At 44.1% G+C, this 21,275-nt stretch overlaps 1 protein-coding gene across 1 annotated transcript in view; it reads right to left on the bottom strand.

The window, feature by feature from the left end:
- Nucleotides 1–20,755, bottom strand: part of LOC146019750 (uncharacterized) — a 36,500-nt gene extending 15,745 nt beyond the window's left edge. The window contains exons 1-6 of the mRNA XM_083152281.1: nt 20,284–20,755; nt 19,640–19,980; nt 12,224–12,409; nt 10,682–10,707; nt 3,409–3,649; nt 1,155–1,388 (exon numbers count right to left, since the gene is read on the bottom strand). Coding sequence (XP_083008407.1) covers nt 1,155–1,388; nt 3,409–3,649; nt 10,682–10,707; nt 12,224–12,409; nt 19,640–19,980; nt 20,284–20,345 — 1,090 coding nt within the window. The 5' untranslated portion in view covers nt 20,346–20,755. The remainder of the gene's footprint in view (nt 1–1,154; nt 1,389–3,408; nt 3,650–10,681; nt 10,708–12,223; nt 12,410–19,639; nt 19,981–20,283) is intronic.
- Nucleotides 20,756–21,275: the final 520 nt, after the last annotated feature.

Raw genomic sequence — 21,275 nt, 5'->3', positions numbered from 1 at the left:
ACACAAACCCAACAATGAGTAACATGGACATCCTGGGTGAGTCTATGGTCACACAGACCAGATGCGGCATTAGTGACATTGGCATTATGTCTCTCTGCATACATGATCACAGCTGAAGGTAGATACATGCTCCCAAAAGCCCCATGACATGCCTGTATTTTTGTTACCAGTCCTCGCTACCTCCCCAAATAGTCCCTTCCTGTCTCTTTGTGTATAATAAATTCTCCCGTAATGTTACCTTAAGGCATGTGCAGTGCGATCATGGTGCATTGCATCATCTACCAATAATTGCTCAGTTGTGTGACCATTGGAATTGGGAACCGGGAATGAATCCCAGGGAGGGGCCAGTACTATGCCTGCTAAGACAGAGTGGTAATGCCAAATCCCATTTGCAATGGGGTGGATGCTGCCCAATTCATTTTCTTGAGCCATATGTAATGGGGACTGGTATTGCCCGGACGACTTTGGACTTTTTTAAAGCAGCAATCATTTACAATGCAATGTATAACATAGCAGCTATGAGCGTACAGCAGGGAACAGCAATGTATAACATAGCAGCTATGAGCGTACAGCAGGGAACAGCAATGTATAACACAGCAGCTATGCGCGTACAGCAGCGAACAGCAATGTATAACATAGCAGCTATGCGCGTACAGCAGGGAACAGCAATGTATAACATAGCAGCTATGAGCGTACAGCAGGGAACAGCAATGTATAACACAGCAGCTATGCGCGTACAGCAGGGAACAGCAATGTATAACACAGCAGCTATGCGCGTACAGCAGGGAACAGCAATGTATAACACAGCAGCTATGCGCATACAGCAGGGAACAGCAATGTATAACATAGCAGCTATGAGCATACAGCAGGGAACAGCAATGTATAACACAGCAGCTATGAGCGTACAGCAGGGAACAGTAATGTATAACACAGCAGCTATGAGCATACAGCAGGGAACAGCAATGTATAACATAGCAGCTATGAGCGTACAGCAGGGAACAGCAATGTATAACACAGCAGCTATGCGCATACAGCAGGGAACAGCAATGTATAACACAGCAGCTATGCGCGTACAGCAGGGAACAGCAATGTATAACACAGCAGCTATGAGCGTACAGCAGGGAACAGCAATGTGATAATTGTACTGAACTCACCTCTTTGCTTTATGAAATTCTTAATGCGGTCCAACTTTTTAGTAACTTCCTCCTCATTCACCTCCCGGTAGGATGGAACATCATCTATGCATTTCTCTGTCTTCTCCTCCTCGCTGAAGAGGAACAGATCACGGGACAGTTTCTTAATACTGGGCTGGTTCTCCAGGATCCGGGCCTTCGCGTCATTACTACTATCTTCCAAATCATCAATCACCACAATCACGTTCTTCTTACCTGTACCAGAACCGCCATTGGAAAAGACACTGATAAGAGAAATGGCCAAGGGGACATGTCCCAACATAGGGGCCGATTCAGGATCGCTCGTGGCAAACCAAAGTCGGCCCCAGCCCACTCCTGCACATGTGCAAACCCCGGCACTGAATGCCTTCAACACGCTACACGCTAGCCAGGCCGTTCATTGTGTGGAGGGAGTGCGGACGAACACTCAGCGTTCACACATAATAAATGTGAAACTCAAATATTTGCTTGATGTAACTGAGTGTCCCTTTCTCCGATAATGGTACTTCAATGTACCGACACCCACATATGTATCCCCACCGATAATCACATAAAGGTTTCTTTATCTCGAAGAACCATCTATGGCACGAGATGGGCACATCAGCATGGCTTAGACTTACATTAATGTAAGCAATTAGGAGAATGAGACCTAGCACAGGAAGACTAGGGGCAGAATTAACAATGAGTGATATTCTTGTTATAACTCATTTACTAGTTTTACATGGTGCTTCAGCCAATCAGCTTCTAATAGCCGTGTGTATGAAAAATAACAGGAGCTGATTGGTTGGATCGCTATTTAATATTAGTAACGAGTGATAAGTAGAATATCACTGGTTGCTAAATCTGCCCTTTGGTCTGCACAGCTGACTGGTTACCAGGAGACTGATTGGCACTCACAGAAATTATCTGACCATGCTGATAACAGATTCAAATAAACTTTTAATTATAGGACAGATTAGCTATCAGGGTCACGGCTTGGTACCCAGACTAATTGAGAATTATACAAGCTACAGTAATGTCATCAGTGTTAGTATGACTAAAGCAGTGGATTTACATAGGTTGACATGAAACTAGGGTTTCCAATCCCGGGATTGGGATCGTCGGGATCCCGGGATTTGGCCACAATATTGACGGGATTTGAATCCCGGGATTGGACCTTCCAATCCCGAGATTTCGGGATTAGACTAGTCTAATGCTGAGCAGCGTCTGAGCACTTGCTCAGACGCTGCCCGGCTGCTCCTGTGCCGGCTGTGCAGCTCAGATGCGCAGCGTGATGTGGTCAGAGGTCACACTGTGCAGCCAACCAAACACGCCCCCGCAACGCCACCACTCTCTACAACTGGAGGCTCTTCGCTGAACTCGCCTGCCGCTGTGACCAGGTTAGGCATGACTGTGTGCGGCCGGGAGAGGTCGGGTGGCGAGCGAGTTGTGACACCGTAGGTGCAGCACAGCAGCCTGTGCAGCGTTACCTATGGGTCACACTACGCAGGCCGCAGCACTGAACCCGCTCGCCACCTGACTTCTCCTGGCTGCACAGTCCAGTGACACACTGACCTCTCTCCAGCATCACACCAGCAGCCTGCCTCCATTCCACTGCCACCTGCCCCGCTCAAAGTAAGGCAATGTGGGGGAGAGGGGGGTGGTTCTATTTTTAGGGATGCCAATCCCGGGATCCCGGAAATCCCGGGATTGAGCAGTTTTCAATCCCGATTTCCGGGATTGAAAAAAATGCCCCGGGATTGGCATCCCTACATGAAACGTACTGTACATCATGCTGAGCATACTGTTCTCATATGCCTATATGAAAGAGCAGATTAATATAAAGTCCCTTATACTGTACTATATGTCTCATTGTACAGTCTGATACCCTTATACATTCCTCTCAACTGTCCCGAATTCAGCTGGAACTTTCAGCTGTCCCACCAGTGGCATTGGCCCACATTGGGCGAGCACATACTGTTTGCTCGGCTGTGCAGAGCAGTAGGTAAAAAAAAAAGTTGAGGCATGGTCAGGACATCTATTCAAGGTGTATGGGGTGTCTGGGGGCAGCACAGTGTCTGGGAGATTGCTGGGCACGTCCGACAATGACGCAATGGGGGTGGAGTGAGGCTCTGCAAACTTGTCACAAGGCTCCGCCCCTTTGTCGGATGCACACACTAATTAATTCATTGCTTGTTTCACCAATGTTGGGATGTATGCAATATATTCTCATATTATATCACTGTTTGTATCTAACCAAGTTCAGATGATAATGTTTGCAGTTCTTCGTCATACAGCGAATCAGTCACATCAGTAACATTGATCCGCCCTCTGTTCTTGGTGTGATACAGAATCCCAAATCTGCACTGAGACACGTCCTCTCTGAACTGCCGGTAACCATTGTTAGAGATATAACAGGGTCGGGTGTTATGACCACGTAGCAATGACAGAAGCCAGCGGTAATCACTCTCATCCGATCTGGAGAAGATCCCAACGTCCTATATATGACCAGTGCAAAGATGAAAATAATCAAGAATAACATTTTAAAGTTATGTCAATATTTAAATATAACAAATGAAATATAGATGGAATGTACATTTAATCACAGATCAAAATAATGTATTCAGGGAAACATTATGTGTAATATTAATATAATAAGATAAGACAGGCAAACACCCTCCTCTTATATACATTCCACACCAGCCAGGTAACAAGGGAGACTTCCCCACTCTCTCTAGGAGACAGAACACGACTCCGCCCACTATGCAGTAGGCGGGGATATCGCTGCCATCACCAGACTCCTCCTACGTGGCGCCTGGAACCACGGATACTTCCTCAGGCCCAAATGCTGGCACCTGAGTTCTACCTGCTGGAGTGTGTGCGTCGACACGCTGCTGACACACCCCCGGCTGGCGTTGATTGGTTCCCCACTGGTCACGGACCAGACCTCTGCTTCGGTAGCAGGCAGAGCGGAACTCTGAGACGCTGGATACTATACCCAGAACAGCCAGAGAACGGAATTATTGTGGTAATTCTGTTGGTCGCAAGAAGAAAGTAGTCGTCTTGGGCAAAAGATGGTTTATTTGCGAATAGATCTTAAAAGATCTCTTCTCCTATCATAGGAGGGACAGCATACAGATGTTTACAGTATGTTAGTTCGTGACAGGGGACCGCCGGGACACTAGCGCTTTTTTGTTTTCCGAAGACCTGGACTACTTCAGGAGAGAAGAGGACCAGATCTTCGCCAGAGGAGACATGTAAGTATAATTTGCCTTCACAGGTCCCTATGACACGGACGCCGACATGGACCCGGATGCCGACATGGACCAGGACACCGGACCAAGACCGAGGGCTACCTACGGGATCAAGATAGGTAAGTATCAGTGTGTTTGTGTAATGTATTTATTAAACTTTTATTTTTCTGGATTGTCAGTGTGTGTTTATTTAACTATTTCTTGTACTGTGGAACTACAAGTGCCAGCGGGCCCTTTAATGCCCCGCATGCTGGGACTTGTGGTTCTCCAAGTCCCAACATGCAAGGGAGGCTTGCTGGGACTCATAGTTTCACAGTATAAGACAATAGTTTATTATTCAATTTTTTACACAGAATCAGCTCGATGCCCACTGCCCAGGGCCACCGGGGACAGCACCAGGCTTCAGCCTGGTCAAGTAAGTTCTGGAGGGGGAAGACCCCTTTATTGGGGGGTCCCCACTCCCCCAGGGCCCCTGGCCAGGGCTGACTGGGCGGTAGGGTGAATGCTTTGGCCGGGGGGACTTGTATAAAAAGTGTCCCCCGGCTGTGGCATTACCCTGCTGGCTGGTTTGGCCTGGAGCTGGTTCTTAAAATACGGGGGACCCCTAGTCAATTTGTCCCCCGTATTTTGGGAACCAGTCCCGGACCTGGAGTCAGGCAGTCTGACTGATCCGTGCAGACTGCCTGTATGAATTCGTATTAGCAACCGTATATACGGCCGCTGATACGAATAATTACGCCATCGGAGGGTTACAAAGCAGTCATATTTGACTGCTTTGTAAATTCCCCTCCGGAACACGACTTTGCATACGGCTGAAACAGCCGTATGCAGTCGTATTGATTCGTATTAAGAATCCGAATACGATTTTTTGTATTTGTATTCTTAGTAAATTTCCCCCTACATGTCAAAGGGTTCAATCCAATTTCCTTAGAATATTTAACTTACAGGAACGGTGGAGATCTTTTGATTATCTCCTGGACATGTTTGCTTAAAGAAACACAAATGTCTGTGCATTACCAACACCTCGCACACAGGATGGCCTGGATTCAGTGACACATCACATACACGTTTCCTTACTAACACCTTTACACAGGAACTATAGACACAAAGCCTGCTACCTGCTGTGTTGTGGCCACTCACAGACCTTGTGCCAGGAGGAGGCTGTTAAGCATCTCATTTCCTCATCACCAAGGTTGCTAAATCCCTTCCTCCAGAAATGTACAAAGAGCATTTTAAGTTTAGAATGCATTCCTCAATACAGTATACAAAATATATGGTGCAGTCCCAGCTCAGTGCTAAACATATATTTCATAAGTACATATACTTTGTGCCTTGTGCCCAGCAGCAGGCTTCTACTCCCAGCAGTACTGCAGAAGGGGTCCTGTCCCACCTCAGTGCTGCTCATACAGTTTAAAACATGTCAAGTGCCCTTGTTCAGAATAACAGCGAAGATTGGAGAGTTAATCCCTTCAGTGCTGTGACCACCATTAACCCCATGTGCCGGGCTCTCCGGCCACACCATCAATGATTCAAAATCATTGATGGTTTATGGCCGTTGTCGAATACTTTTGCCATCGATGGGGGAGAACCAGATGGTTTCCCTCCATCGATGGAACAGCAAAACTATGTTTTACTTTTTTATTTTTCAAAGTGCCGGGACAAGGAGCATAGGTCTGCGCCCGAAACCAGTGAAGCCCCGCCCCCGTGTTTTGATTGGCCCACAGGCCAATCAATCAAACACAATGGATGACCATTGATTTGTAAAAATATTGATGGTCATCCATTGCATAGTTTAGCACTATTGATGGCCAGTTGCAGAATTGCCATCGATGGAAACCATCAATGGCAATGGAAACGATGGCCATCCCTACAGAGGGGTAGTTATATGAAGCAGAGATAAGGGAAGAGAAGTGATAAAGTTCCTGGTACTTTATCACCAGCCAATTAGCTCCTGACTGTCCCTTTTTAAACCAAGCCTGTAACTATACAGTCAGGAGCTGATTGGCTGGTGATAAAGTACCAGGCACTTTATCACTTCTCCTCCCTTATCATTGCCTCATACATCTACCCCAAGGTTACAGCCGCTTTGGACAGCGTACACTGTTCTACCCAACGTACAGTGACAAGCACACAGCAGCCAGAACCGCTCCAGAGAATCAGACGGCAGGAATAAGGTAACCTGCTTCCCACTACATCTATATGGCAGACCACTCATTTCAGGTGTCCCCCCCCCCCCCCACTCCCCCAATTTGGGCCACTCATTCCTCACCTTTGCCGTTGGCAAGTGAGGAAAAGTAGCGTCCATTTTTGGGGAGGGACTACCACAATCTACATCTATTATCCTCTTTCAGAACAATTTTATCCCTACCACTGGGTGTGAGGTCCCTGCAATGGAATCTGTCTATCAGGGTATCCCACTCACTAGCCAGGACAGCAGATGTCCTCTAACTCCTGATAGGTGGTAACATATGCTATACACTCGCTCACTTGCCCCAGGAATACGGTGTCCAGCAAGCAGCAGCAGTCTATGCAAATGTGAAGGAGTCTACTTCCAATCTATAACTAGTAAGGGACATACACACCATGGGAGATCAGGACACCAGGAAATCGCCTACACTAAATATCTTAGCAAAATCACTTAGCACACATCTCTATGTGTGTATGCCGCTTTAAGGCCCCCATACACTAGTCCGAATTGTCATAAGGACAAGTCAGACCAGTTTGCCCTTGAGAGCCCCCCAGTAGCTCCCCGGGAGGGGGCAATAAATTGCACCCCGGGGGATCTGGCAGCGCCAGGCAAGGGACCCATGTGGCGCAGGGCAGGCACCGGGCAGGGGGGTCCCTGCAGCACTGGATAGAAAGTCAGTGGGGGTCCCTGCAGTGGCTGTGAACTAAGCAGTGCTATTTGCCGGGCGGTGGTGGTGCGGGAAGCGCTGCTGAATTTGAAAACACTGGCTGGACGCTGATTGGCTGAGATTATAGGTATAAGAATGCTGAATTAACAAAACAAGTCAGCTTAGAGTGGCCCTTGCAGGAATTCTCTTCTCTCTCTTTAGCATATGTCTGTACTAATTCCTGGGCAGCACCTCCCTAATATATTAAGCCCGAATATATGGCAATACACTACGTATAGGCAAGTGGATCAAATTATGACAACAACAGTAATGGTATACTGTATAATTCTACTACTAGAACTGCCGCCACATCACGCAGTGTAAGGACAGAGTGGAGTGCCTGCACATGCCTATGGTGTGTATGTGTGTGTGTGTATATCCTCAATCAATCAACTGGACCAGAGAGCAGCTTCCAGGAAGAAGCGACAGGAGCCTTACTGTGAGGTGGGAGAATGTGAGCTTAGACAGTGCAGTACTGGTTTTATTATGTTAGTATATTTATTATGGTATGTTTCACCTTTTCCTGACCATTTATTTATAATATTTATATGTATGATTCAGCCTATACTATGGACCATCTATAGTTTCAGATATAAATGCAGTATCCAGTGTATAAAAATACCAACGTATACAAAAATGCCAGGGTCATTACTAGATTCTTCTACCACCCCCCAGACTCCCGCACTGGCTCTCATGTTCCTAAGAGTGGGAGATTAATAGGAGCGAGCGGCGACTAGCCAGGAGAGACCATAAACTATTAGTCTGGGCTCCCAAGGCCAGGAGGTGTGCCCCATTGTCTTGCTGGTATTAGGAAGGGGGCAAGGAGATAGTAGGGAAGAGATAGGGGGAGGAAAAAGGGGGGAAGGTTAGAGAGGGATATAGGGAGCAGGCCCCTCTCCGGGCACATATACCCATACTTAAGGACAGGACAGGTATAGGGGGAGGATCAGAAATAGCAACAGGTGATGCAGAAATGACTCTAATGTTTGGTTATTTCAGGAAAAAGGGGAACAGGTGGGAAGCGAAGGGAGGGATGGGGGACGTTTAAGGGGTGGGGTTTCTTAGTCTCTTTAAGGGTAAAAGTATGGTGGGAACAGAGGTTTATGGTCGGCATTAGGAACCACCTTTAGAAATCCTGCATTTGCCAAGGGATAGATCAGGGAGTTTATTATTAATATTTTACGTTAATTATAATGTCTTCTAGACAGAGTCAGTATTTCAGTAATGCACATAGAGAATTACCCTGTGTCTCCACAGACAGTCATTTGTTTTACCAGAAGCAGCACCTGTGCAAATTACTGAGGGGGGAGGGGGGGGGGGGGGGGTGAATAATTATTGCTCTGTGCTAACAGATTCTGTATGGCCACTTACTGTATCCCAGCAATACAGATTATCTTTGTACCACAATTCAATAATCATGGCAGTGGTGAATTTCCCACTAGGCACAAAAGGCACATGCCTAGGGGTGACACTTGCAGGGAGGGGGGACGGGTGGCACAGCATGCTCAGAGCACAGATAGGCTGTTGGCCAGACATGACCTGGTGATTTGTGGGGGTTTTTTTTTCATCACAACTTATTTTTATTCTTTTTTATTTTGTGACTGATGCGAGAGGAGGGGGCAATAGTCAGTAAATTGCGGTAATTGAGATGGGGCTGACACTGGCGCTGCTTTAGCAGTTGGGGGGACCCAGCATGAAGGGGGCAATGAAATTCAGATGTGAAGATCTGACACTATGGAAGACCGAAAGCCAGGATAAGGATTGACGGAGAATCCCATAATTCCCCTAAAATGACAATAGACCTATTGCTCTAGTACAGGGAGCAGTTGCTGATGTTGGGGCCGCTCGTTCTAAAAATGAGAACTGCTATTGTAATACGATGGGGATAGTCGGTGTATCTATTATACTCTTCAGCATAGCTTGTAACCGGAGATTTGTACCAAGGCTTCACTACATTACGCTGCGGTGGTGTAACTATGCTACGCCTGTGAAGTGCACATAGGGGTCATCCAGACTTGGCAGTAATCAGTGACTTTGCAGTGGACTGCAAGGAGAAACCCCCACCCAGACAGAAAGAGAAAACCCCGCTTGTTACATTGGCCTTATTCTAATTCACTCTTTCTGACAAAATCCTTCTTAGATGGACAAAACCATGAGCACTGCAGGTGGGGTAGATGTTACTTGTGCAGAGAGAATTAGATTTGGGTGGGGTTTTACTTCAAAGTGAGATCTATATTGCAGTGTAAAAATAAAGCAGTCAGTATTTACCGTGCACAGAAACAAAATAACTCACCCAAATTTAATTCTCTCTGCACATTTTACATCTGCCCCCCTGCAGTGCACATGGTTTTGTCCATCTAAGAAGAAATTTGTCAGAAAGAGTGAACTAGAATAAGGCCCATTGTGAGAGAAGTGCAATGAATTGCTAATCGCCATCTACTCACAAAACCGTGCGCAATTCCCGAACCATTGAAGCATTTTTGCAGTGCAATTGTGAGTTCTGACGCTTCCACTAATCTGTGACTGAGTCAGGGGGAAGTGGTCAGTGCTGATGTCACAGACCCTCCTCCAAAAATGCCGGCTTTATTTCCGACACACCCAGAGAACAGCAGGTTTCCGCTACAGTGCACAGATACGCGATTATGGCCCTTGTGGGCGGTTACTGTAAGGAGCGCTACTAAACAACTGACTGTATAGCAACATATAACAAGAGCAATAAGGTACTTGTGTATTTTAGCGGCGCCCCCGATGTTGGTCGCGCAATGTTTTAATCGCATCGCATGCCATGTACCAGATGGCATGCGATGCGACGCGATTTTGGCCCCCTATTCCATTAAAAATTGTATAAGCACCCTAAAGGGTGCTTTCAGGCACCCAAATGGGTGCTTACGATGTTAAATGCAGCCCCACGGCAACCCCCCACTATAAACGTGAACCCGAAGCGTGGCGAGCGCAGCGAGCCCGCGAGGGGCGGCGGTACGCGTCCTACGACCTTTTTATACCCCCACTATCCACGTCGGCGTGGAGTTGAGAACAGAAAATGTTGCGAGCGGACGCGGATACCTTCACAGGTATCCGCGTCCCCTCGCGGGCTTCACAGGTATCCGCGTCCGCTCGCCACGCTTCGGGCTCCCCCCACACTTTCTATTCTCAACTCCACGCCGACGTGGATAGTGGGGGTATGAAAAGGTTGTAGGACGCGTACTGCCGCCCCTGTATGACATTGCGCCATATCGCATGCCTTTTGGTATGCGATGCGATGGGCGCCGCTAAAATACACAAGTACCAACAATAACAATAATATATTAATAAAACTTGTACAGAGAGCGCCGGGTCCCCAGGGTCGGGGTACAGCGTCTCATGCCAGATGTTACTCACTTACTTTGGGTTTCCATAATCCATATGTACCTGTAGGTATAAATGAGACTGTCTGAGACTTATGTAAGTGCCAGTGAGGACAGTATACAGTAATTCCTGAACATGAAATATCAAACAGAACCAGGGTGCCATTCCTATGGTAACATAACTTATATATGGGCAGTGATTGTTTATATGGTGGTATTCAGGAGTGCGCGCTATCGGCACCTGTTTATTAGGTTTACAATGGAGATTTAAAATATTGATGGGTGTTCCCTCCAATGGCGCCTTAGTACAGGAATGATATGTCCCTATTTGAAGGGGACAATCCTCTTCTCCAAATTAAATGGGAAATCATACGACAGCACACAACCATACGTTCCCCTTACTCATCCAACGTGTCCTCTTCTCCAGAAACGAATACTCGGTACAATGTTGGAATGGGATCCTTCTGAACCAGCTGACAATGTCCTTAGGATGTCTCATATGTTCAGATGGGTACTAGAGTCTTCAGGTAAATCCGAAAGAGGGACATATCATTCCTGTACTAAGGCGCCATTGGAGGGAACACCCATCATTATTTTTTGTTTCCATTGTTAGCGGTGTAGGGTCACCACTTTGGGTGTACCCACCATAGGCTGCCTGGCACACCCACTGATTTTTCCTTTTTTTTGTCTATTACGTTGGAGATTTTCAAATCTTGGAGAGAGAACTCTCACTTCTCTCCCTCTTTTCCCTCATTAAAAATCAATTCATAATCCACATCTGACCGACCGCTTAATAAAAATACCCCTAATCCTAGTATTTTCCCTACTGCGCATGTACAGGGAGAGTACTGTATGGGTGCAGGGTGTGCTGTGCAGTCTTCTTTGGAACCAGGGGCTGGGCTTCAGTACCCACTAGTGGTGGAACTACCATTATTGCAGCAGGAGTGGTGCACCATGGCCCCAGAGGATTAAGGTCCCTGACACCCACTGTTTTTCCTTGTCACACTCTGCATCTCCCTGTCACCCTCTACCCTCCCTGAAACCCTCTGCCTCTCCATGTCACCCTCTATTTCTCCATGTTACCCTCTGAGGTGTATTCAATGCCCTTAAGGCAAGCTATGACGGTGAGCAGTGCCGATAGGTCGCCATCATATCTCACCTTCAGTATTAAATGCCCTCCCTTTCACGCAACAATTCCACCTCGCTGGTTCCTTTCACCGAGGCGGAAACAGTGAGTTTGGCCATCAAAATTGCTGGGCTCGCCAGAAAATGCAGCAGACTCTCTGCATTTTGAATTAACATACATGCATTTATGTGGCTGTCAGGGTGTATTTATAGAAGCTTTGGTCATGCTGTCAGACTACAAGTCCCTGCATATGGGGGAGGCTTGCTGGGACTTGCAGTTCGACAACACAGCCCAAATTTAATTTTTGATTCTAATTTTTAACACATAATTATCTACCTGCCACCCACAGCCGAGGGGTGGCGGGGACAGCCCCGGATGGGTGAAGACTGGGTGGGGGCCTATAGTGGGGTGGGGGTATATAGTGCAACATAATGACATTAGTACAAGCACTCACTTGGAGCCTGTAGTAGATCTCGTATCTGTTTCAGTTTAGTGTTGTAGTTGGTCCTCCCAGTATCTGATGCTACTGATCCCATGGAGACTATTTCTGCCTCGGTTATAAGGAGAACGTTCTTATAATGACTCTGAAGGAATTTGTGATCAGGTTCCGTATCACATATAATCAGCAGGTCCTTTGTATCTGAGCAAAAAAGCAGACATGAATTACCCCTATATAACACAGGACATGAATGTATATAGTATAATTGTATTATGTGCATTTACCTGGTGCTGTTATAGTGATATTGTACTGTATGGTATAATTGTATTGAGTGCATTTACCTGGTGCTGTTATGGGGGTACTGTACTGTACTGTATGGTATAACTGTATTATGTGCATTTACCTGGTGCTGTTATGAGGGTACTGTAATGTATAGTATAACTGTATTATGTGCATTTACCTGGTGCTGTTATGGTGGCGCTGTACTGTATAGTATAACTGTATTATGTGCATTTACCTGGTGCTGTTATGGTGGTACTGTACTGTATTGTATAATTGTATTGAGTGCGTTTACCTTGTGCTGTTATGGTGGTACTGTACTGTACTGTATAACTGTATTGAGTGCGTTTACCTGGTGCTGTTATGGTGGTACTGTACTGAATAGTATAACTGTATTGAGTGAATTTACCTGGTGCTGTTATGGTGATACTGTACTGTATGGTATAACTGTATTAAGTGAATTTACCTGGTGCTGTTATGAGGGTACTGTACTGTATAGTATAACTGTATTGAGTGCGTTTACCTGGTGCTGTTATGGGGGTACTGTACTGTATTGTATAATTGTATTGAGTGCGTTTACCTTGTGCTGTTATGGTGGTACTGTACTGTACTGTATAACTGTATTGAGTGCGTTTACCTGGTGCTGTTATGGTGGTACTGTACTGAATAGTATAACTGTATTGAGTGAATTTACCTGGTGCTGTTATGGTGATACTGTACTGTATGGTATAACTGTATTAAGTGAATTTACCTGGTGCTGTTATGGTGGTACTGTACTGTATGGTATAACTGTATTGAGTGCATTTACCTGGTGCTGGTATAGTGATATTGTACTGTATGGTATAACTGTATTGAGTGCATTTACCTGGTGCTGTTATGGCGATACTGTACTGTATAGTATAACTGTATTACATTCATTTACCTGGTGCTGTTATAGTGGTACTGTACTGTATAGCATAACTGTATAACGTGCATTTACCTGGTGCTGTTATGGTGGTACTGTACTGTATAATATAACTGCATTATGTGCATTTACCTGGTGCTGTTATGGTGGTACTGTACTGTGAAGTATAACTGTATTATGTGCATTTACCTGGTGCTGTTATGATGGTACTGTACTGTATAGTATACTGTAACTCTATTGAGTGCATTTACCTGGTGCTATTATAGTGGTACTGTATAGTATAACTGTATTGACTGCATTTACCTGTTGCTGTTTTGGTGGTACTGTACTGTATAGTATACTGTAACTGTATTGAGTGCATTTACCTGGTGCTGTTATGGTCTTACTGTACTGTATAGTATACTGTAACTCTATTGAGTGCATTTACCTGGTGCTTTTATATTGGTACTGTATAGTATAACTGTATTAACTGCATTTACCTGTTGCTGTATTGGTGGTACTGTACTGTATAGTATACTATAACTGTATTGAGTGCATTTACCTGGTGCTGTTATGGTGGTACTGTACTGTATAGTTTAACTGTAATGAGTGCATTTACCTGGTGCTGTTATGGTGGTACTGTACTGAATGGTATAACTGAATTGAGTGCATTTACCTGGTGCTGTTATGGTGATACTGTACTGTATAGTATACCTGTATTACGTGCATTTACCTGGTGCTGTTATAGTGGTACTGTACTGTATGGTATAACTGTATTATGTGCATTTACCTGGTGCTGTTATGGTGATACTGTACTGTGTTTTATAACTGTATTGAGTGCATTTACTTGGTACTGTACTGAATAGTATAACTGTATTAAGTGAATTTACCTGGTGCTGTTATGGTGATACTGTAATGTATAGTATAACTGTATTGAGTGAATTTACCTGGTACTGTTATGGTGGTACTGTACGGTATGGTATAACTGTATTGAGTGCATTTACCTGGTGCGGTTATAGTGATATTGTACTGTATGGTATAACTGTATTAAGTGCATTTACCTGGTGCTGTTATGGTGATACTGTACTGTGTTATAGTGGTACTGTATAGTATAACTGTATTGCCTGCATTTACCTGTTGCTTTTTTGGTGGTACTGTACTGTATAGTGTAACTGTATTGACTGCATTTACCTGGTGCTGTTTTGGTGGTACTGTACTGTTTAGTATACTGTAACTGTATTGAGTGCATGTACCTGGTGCTGTTATGAGGGTACTGTACTGTATAGTATAACTGTATTGACTGCATTTACCTGGTGCTGTTATGGTGGTACTGTACTGTATAGTACACTGTAACTCTATTGAGTGCATTTGCCTGGTGCTGTTATGGGGGTACTGTACTGTATAGTATAACTGTATTGAGTGCATTTACCTGGTGCTGTTATGGTCGTACTGTACTCTATGGTATAACTGTATTGAGTGCATTTACCTGGTGCTGTTATGGTGGTACTGTACTGTACTGTATAACTGTATTGAGTTAATTTACCTGGTGCTATTATAGTGGTACTGTACTGTACTGTATTGAGTGCATTTACCTGGTGCTGTTATAGTGGTACTGTACAGTATAACGGTTTTGAGTGCATTTACCTGGTGCTGTTATGGGGCTACTGTACTGTATAACTGTATTGAGTGCATTTACCTGGTGCTGTTATGATGGTACTGTACTGTATAACTGTATTGAGTGCATTTACCTGGTGCTGTTATAGTAATACTGTACTGTATAACTGTATTGAGTGTATTTATCTGGTGCTGTTATGGGGGTACTGTACTGTATGTTATTACTGTTTTGAGTGCATTTACCTGGTGCTGTTATGGTGGTACTGTACTGTATGGTATAACTGTATTGAGTGCATTTACCTGGTGCTGTTATGGTGGTACTGTACTGTATAACTGTATTGAGTGCATTTACCTGTTGCTGGTATGATGGTACTGTACTGTACAGTATAACTGTATTGAGTGCATTTACCTGGTGCTGTTATGGTGATACTGTACTGTATAGTATAACTGTATTATGTGCATTTACCTGGTGCTGTTATAGTGGTACTATACTGTATAGTATAACTGTATTACGTGCATTTACCTGGTGCTGTTATAGTGGTACTGTACTGTATGGTATAACTGTATTATGTGCATTTACCTGGTCCTGTTATGGTGGTACTGTACTGTATAATATAACTGTATTATGTGCATTTACCTGGTGCTGTTATGGTGGTACTGTACTGTATAGTATAACTGTATTGAGTGCATTTACCTGGTGCTGTTATGGCGATACTGTACTGTATAGTATAACTGTATTACATTCATTTACCTGGTGCTGTTATAGTGGTACTGTACTGTATAGCATAACTGTATAACGTGCATTTACCTGGTGCTGTTATGGTGGTACTGTACTGTATAATATAACTGCATTATGTGCATTTACCTGGTGCTGTTATGGTGGTACTGTACTGTGAAGTATAACTGTATTATGTGCATTTACCTGGTGCTGTTATGATGGTACTGTACTGTATAGTATACTGTAACTCTATTGAGTGCATTTACCTGGTGCTATTATAGTGGTACTGTATAGTATAACTGTATTGACTGCATTTACCTGTTGCTGTTTTGGTGGTACTGTACTGTATAGTATACTGTAACTGTATTGAGTGCATTTACCTGGTGCTGTTATGGTCTTACTGTACTGTATAGTATACTGTAACTCTATTGAGTGCATTTACCTGGTGCTTTTATATTGGTACTGTATAGTATAACTGTATTAACTGCATTTACCTGTTGCTGTATTGGTGGTACTGTACTGTATAGTATACTATAACTGTATTGAGTGCATTTACCTGGTGCTGTTATGGTGGTACTGTACTGTATAGTTTAACTGTAATGAGTGCATTTACCTGGTGCTGTTATGGTGGTACTGTACTGAATGGTATAACTGAATTGAGTGCATTTACCTGGTGCTGTTATGGTGATACTGTACTGTATAGTATACCTGTATTACGTGCATTTACCTGGTGCTGTTATAGTGGTACTGTACTGTATGGTATAACTGTATTATGTGCATTTACCTGGTGCTGTTATGGTGATACTGTACTGTGTTTTATAACTGTATTGAGTGCATTTACTTGGTACTGTACTGAATAGTATAACTGTATTAAGTGAATTTACCTGGTGCTGTTATGGTGATACTGTAATGTATAGTATAACTGTATTGAGTGAATTTACCTGGTACTGTTATGGTGGTACTGTACGGTATGGTATAACTGTATTGAGTGCATTTACCTGGTGCGGTTATAGTGATATTGTACTGTATGGTATAACTGTATTAAGTGCATTTACCTGGTGCTGTTATGGTGATACTGTACTGTGTTATAGTGGTACTGTATAGTATAACTGTATTGCCTGCATTTACCTGTTGCTTTTTTGGTGGTACTGTACTGTATAGTATAACTGTATTGACTGCATTTACCTGGTGCTGTTTTGGTGGTACTGTACTGTTTAGTATACTGTAACTGTATTGAGTGCATGTACCTGGTGCTGTTATGAGGGTACTGTACTGTATAGTATAACTGTATTGACTGCATTTACCTGGTGCTGTTATGGTGGTACTGTACTGTATAGTACACTGTAACTCTATTGAGTGCATTTGCCTGGTGCTGTTATGGGGGTACTGTACTGTATAGTATAACTGTATTGAGTGCATTTACCTGGTGCTGTTATGGTCGTACTGTACTCTATGGTATAACTGTATTGAGTGCATTTACCTGGTGCTGTTATGGTGGTACTGTACTGTACTGTATAACTGTATTGAGTTAATTTACCTGGTGCTATTATAGTGGTACTGTACTGTACTGTATTGAGTGCATTTACCTGGTGCTGTTATAGTGGTACTGTACAGTATAACGGTTTTGAGTGCATTTACCTGGTGCTGTTATGGGGCTACTGTACTGTATAACTGTATTGAGTGCATTTACCTGGTGCTGTTATGATGGTACTGTACTGTATAACTGTATTGAGTGCATTTACCTGGTGCTGTTATAGTAATACTGTACTGTATAACTGTATTGAGTGTATTTATCTGGTGCTGTTATGGGGGTACTGTACTGTATGTTATTACTGTTTTGAGTGCATTTACCTGGTGCTGTTATGGTGGTACTGTACTGTATGGTATAACTGTATTGAGTGCATTTACCTGGTGCTGTTATGGTGGTACTGTACTGTATAACTGTATTGAGTGCATTTACCTGTTGCTGGTATGATGGTACTGTACTGTACAGTATAACTGTATTGAGTGCATTTACCTGGTGCTGTTATGGTGATACTGTACTGTATAGTATAACTGTATTATGTGCATTTACCTGGTGCTGTTATAGTGGTACTATACTGTATAGTATAACTGTATTACGTGCATTTACCTGGTGCTGTTATAGTGGTACTGTACTGTATGGTATAACTGTATTATGTGCATTTACCTGGTCCTGTTATGGTGGTACTGTACTGTATAATATAACTGTATTATGTGCATTTACCTGGTGCTGTTATGGTGGTACTGTACTGTATAGTATAACTGTATTGAGTGCATTTACCTGGTGCTGTTATGGTGGTACTGTACTGAATAGTATAACTGTATTGAGTGAATTTACCTGGTGCTGTTATGGTGATACTGTACTGTATAGTACACTGTAACTCTATTGAGTGCATTTGCCTGGTGCTGTTATGAGTGTACTGTACTGTATAGTATAACTGTATTGAGTGCATTTACCTGGTGCTGTTATGGTGGTACTGTATTGAGTGCATTTACCTGGTGCTGTTATGGTGGTACTGTACTGTACTGTATAACTGTATTGAGTTCATTTACCTGGTGCTATTATAGTGGTACTGTAATGTACTGTATTGAGTGCATTTACCTGGTGCTGTTATAGTGGTACTGTACTGTACAGTATAACTGTATTGAGTGCATTTACCTGGTGCTGTTATGGGGCTACTGAACTGTACTGTATAACTGTATTGAGTGCATTTACCTGGTGCTGTTATGATGGCACTGTACTGTATAACTGTATTGGGTGCATTTACCTGGTGCTGTTGTAGTAATACTGTACTGTGTAGTATAACTGTATTGAGTGCATTTACCTGGTGCTGTTATGGTGGTACTGTACTGTACAGTATAACTGTAGAAAGTGCATTTACCTGGTGCTGTTATGGTGATACTGTACTGCTACACACCATAGGACATTATTGTCTTGCTTTCTGCCAACTTGTGCCATTACTCCTACATGCTAATCTACACGTATTCTCTGCATATATGTCATACTTGCAGATTATGAAGTGTTTGCGCAGGGGTACCGATAGCTGTGATGGGCCCAGGTAATAGGAGTGTCAGGGATAATGCAGGCATGGCCAGGTGTATGAGGGGAAGTCATGTGACGTCAGCTCCACCCCCGATCAGCCTGATACTATCACAGCTGCTGAGTTAGTCCTCGGCTACACACTAGTACCAGCAAAAGGTGACTCCCTGGGTAGGATGGACAGGAGTATATGGACCAGGCTAACCTCGGACAAACAGACAATGACAAACAACAGACGTTCCAGGTTGAAAACAAACAATGACGCTGAGTATGGGTAAAAACCGGACCTGACAGCACCCAGGAACGCTAGATCAGCTCCATACATCATGATCTGTCATTCTGGAGCTTGTAGTGTCCTGTCCAGGGGGTGTCCCGTCTGGGGGGTGTCCTGTCCAGTGGGGCTGCTGTGACACCTGTTACCAGGGAGAGGAGAAGGGGCAGAATACAGCCTCCCTGTATGGTCCGGGGATGTAATAAAAAACGGAACTGTCCAGACCACTGGGGAGGCTGTAATCTGACCCTTATCCCACATTAAAGCTATCCCAGACATCCCCCAGACTGGACATTACAAGCTTCGGAATACAGAGTTTGATAGTCCGGTCCGGCGTTCCAGGGTCTGGTCCAGTTCCGGTTTTCACTTAGTCCCAATGACGCTGCAGGCAAAACTACTGAAAAGACCTAATATAACATCTCCCCCTTTCTCTGTACACCTTAAATAAGCAACCTCCTTTACCAGGCCCCCTAAACAGCTATAGGTTACCATGTCAATGATTAGCACCTAAGCCAGCCCCATCCTGAAGGATTACTGTACCTCTTTCATATGTATATATTCAGTTTCTCTTCAATCTATAATTAGGAAATCTATTTCACTTTTACCTTTATTGTCCTCATAGTGACCCAGGTATTGCAGGATCTCACGTGTAGATCTGTGTGATTTCCCAGAGTGGTAGAATATGACACAATAGAATTTCTCTATCAGCTGCTGCACCCAGGTACTGTCATTGGGGAGTGGCACCGGCTCCCAGGTTACTTTCCTTCTTATCAGAAGCTGTTCCAGCCATTGTATATCAGTATTAACCCAGTACAGGATCCCCACTCTCCTCTCTGCGACTCCGCTCCCTGCGTCTCCACTCCCTGCGTCTCCGCTCCCTGCGACTCCGCTCCCTGCATCTCCACTCGATGTGTCTCCGCTCCCTGCGACTCCGCTCCCTAGGTCCCTGGATTTAAACATAAAAAATGCAAAATAATTCCCAACATCCAGTAATCATCTATATATATATATATATATATATATATATATATATATATATATATATATATATATATATATATATATATATATATATATATATATATATATATATATGTGTGTGTGTGTGTGTGTCCGTGCAGCGCAAAAACACTGCAATCAGCTGGCAGCGAGTGAAACTAAATCTACTAGCTTTCGAAGCATTTGCTTGGAGTGGGCTTACTAGTTACAATACGAGAGAATAAATTACTTAATCAGACATTTGCCTTACCCTGCACCCTGCATATCCTCAGTACGTGTGGCAGGGAGATCTGTGTGCTGATTGGAGGCCATGCTGTCAATGTGCAGTCTCCTATGTAGTATTTTTTACTTGGAGTTTCTGTGTCTCTGCTTTTTCTTTTTTTCTTTCTTTCAGGGAGTAATGACTACTGTTCCTGCAGACCTCAGTCTCCCTGCTGTTCCTGAGGCCTCTGTGTCTCTGCCGTTCCTGCGGATCTCTGTGTCTCTGCTGTTCCTGCGGATCTCGGTGTCTCTGCTGTTCCTGCGGATCTCGGTGTCTCTGCTGTTCCTGCGGATCTCGGTGTCTCTGCTGTTCCTGCTCCTTTGCAGCTGATCACACAACTACGGTAACGCACAGAATGTATTTTGTTGTGCAGACTGGTAGAAGCAGCCGGGGACAGTGCAGCACAGAGGGGAATTTCCTCACATAAACATCTCTATTGCAGGCTGTATAACATGTGATGTTGGGCTGTGCCTCAAATTCCTTTTGTTAATATGGCAAACAGGGAACTTTCACTTTCATTCTTAGTAACATCAGTAATCTGCTGCAATACAGACACATACTTGTGTACTTTGATAATGTGAAGTATTTCAGGGAATTGTGAAAGCCAGACATACGGTCTAAGCACAGGGGTCTGATGGCCCCACACTGATAAATCTGGGGGGGCTGCCTTAAAAAGGACTTCCAAATTTAAATAAGCCCCAAGGCTGTCAGTAAGATCTACAGTACTTGTTGGTGGAAAGTCACTGATAATGTCCAGGATTTGTTTGTATATTGCATACCCTCCAACATATTGGACTCAAAAAACGGTACAGGGTGTGGCCATAGATAGGAGGGGCATGGCCTTGGGTAAAGGGGGAGTGGCCATGGCCCTTTTACTTTCCAATTCATATCCAAAAAAATTCAGCATCCCATTTTTAAAAAGAGACAACTGTGCTGGCTGTCCCTACCTCAGTCCCCATCGGCTGTGCTGGGTCTGGCTG

The sequence above is a fragment of the Crinia signifera genome, chromosome 7, assembly GCF_055691185.1.
Source record: "Crinia signifera chromosome 7, ASM5569118v1, whole genome shotgun sequence".
NCBI classification, from domain to species: Eukaryota; Metazoa; Chordata; class Amphibia; order Anura; family Myobatrachidae; genus Crinia; species Crinia signifera.
This window is presented reverse-complemented; position numbering and strand designations above follow the sequence as displayed.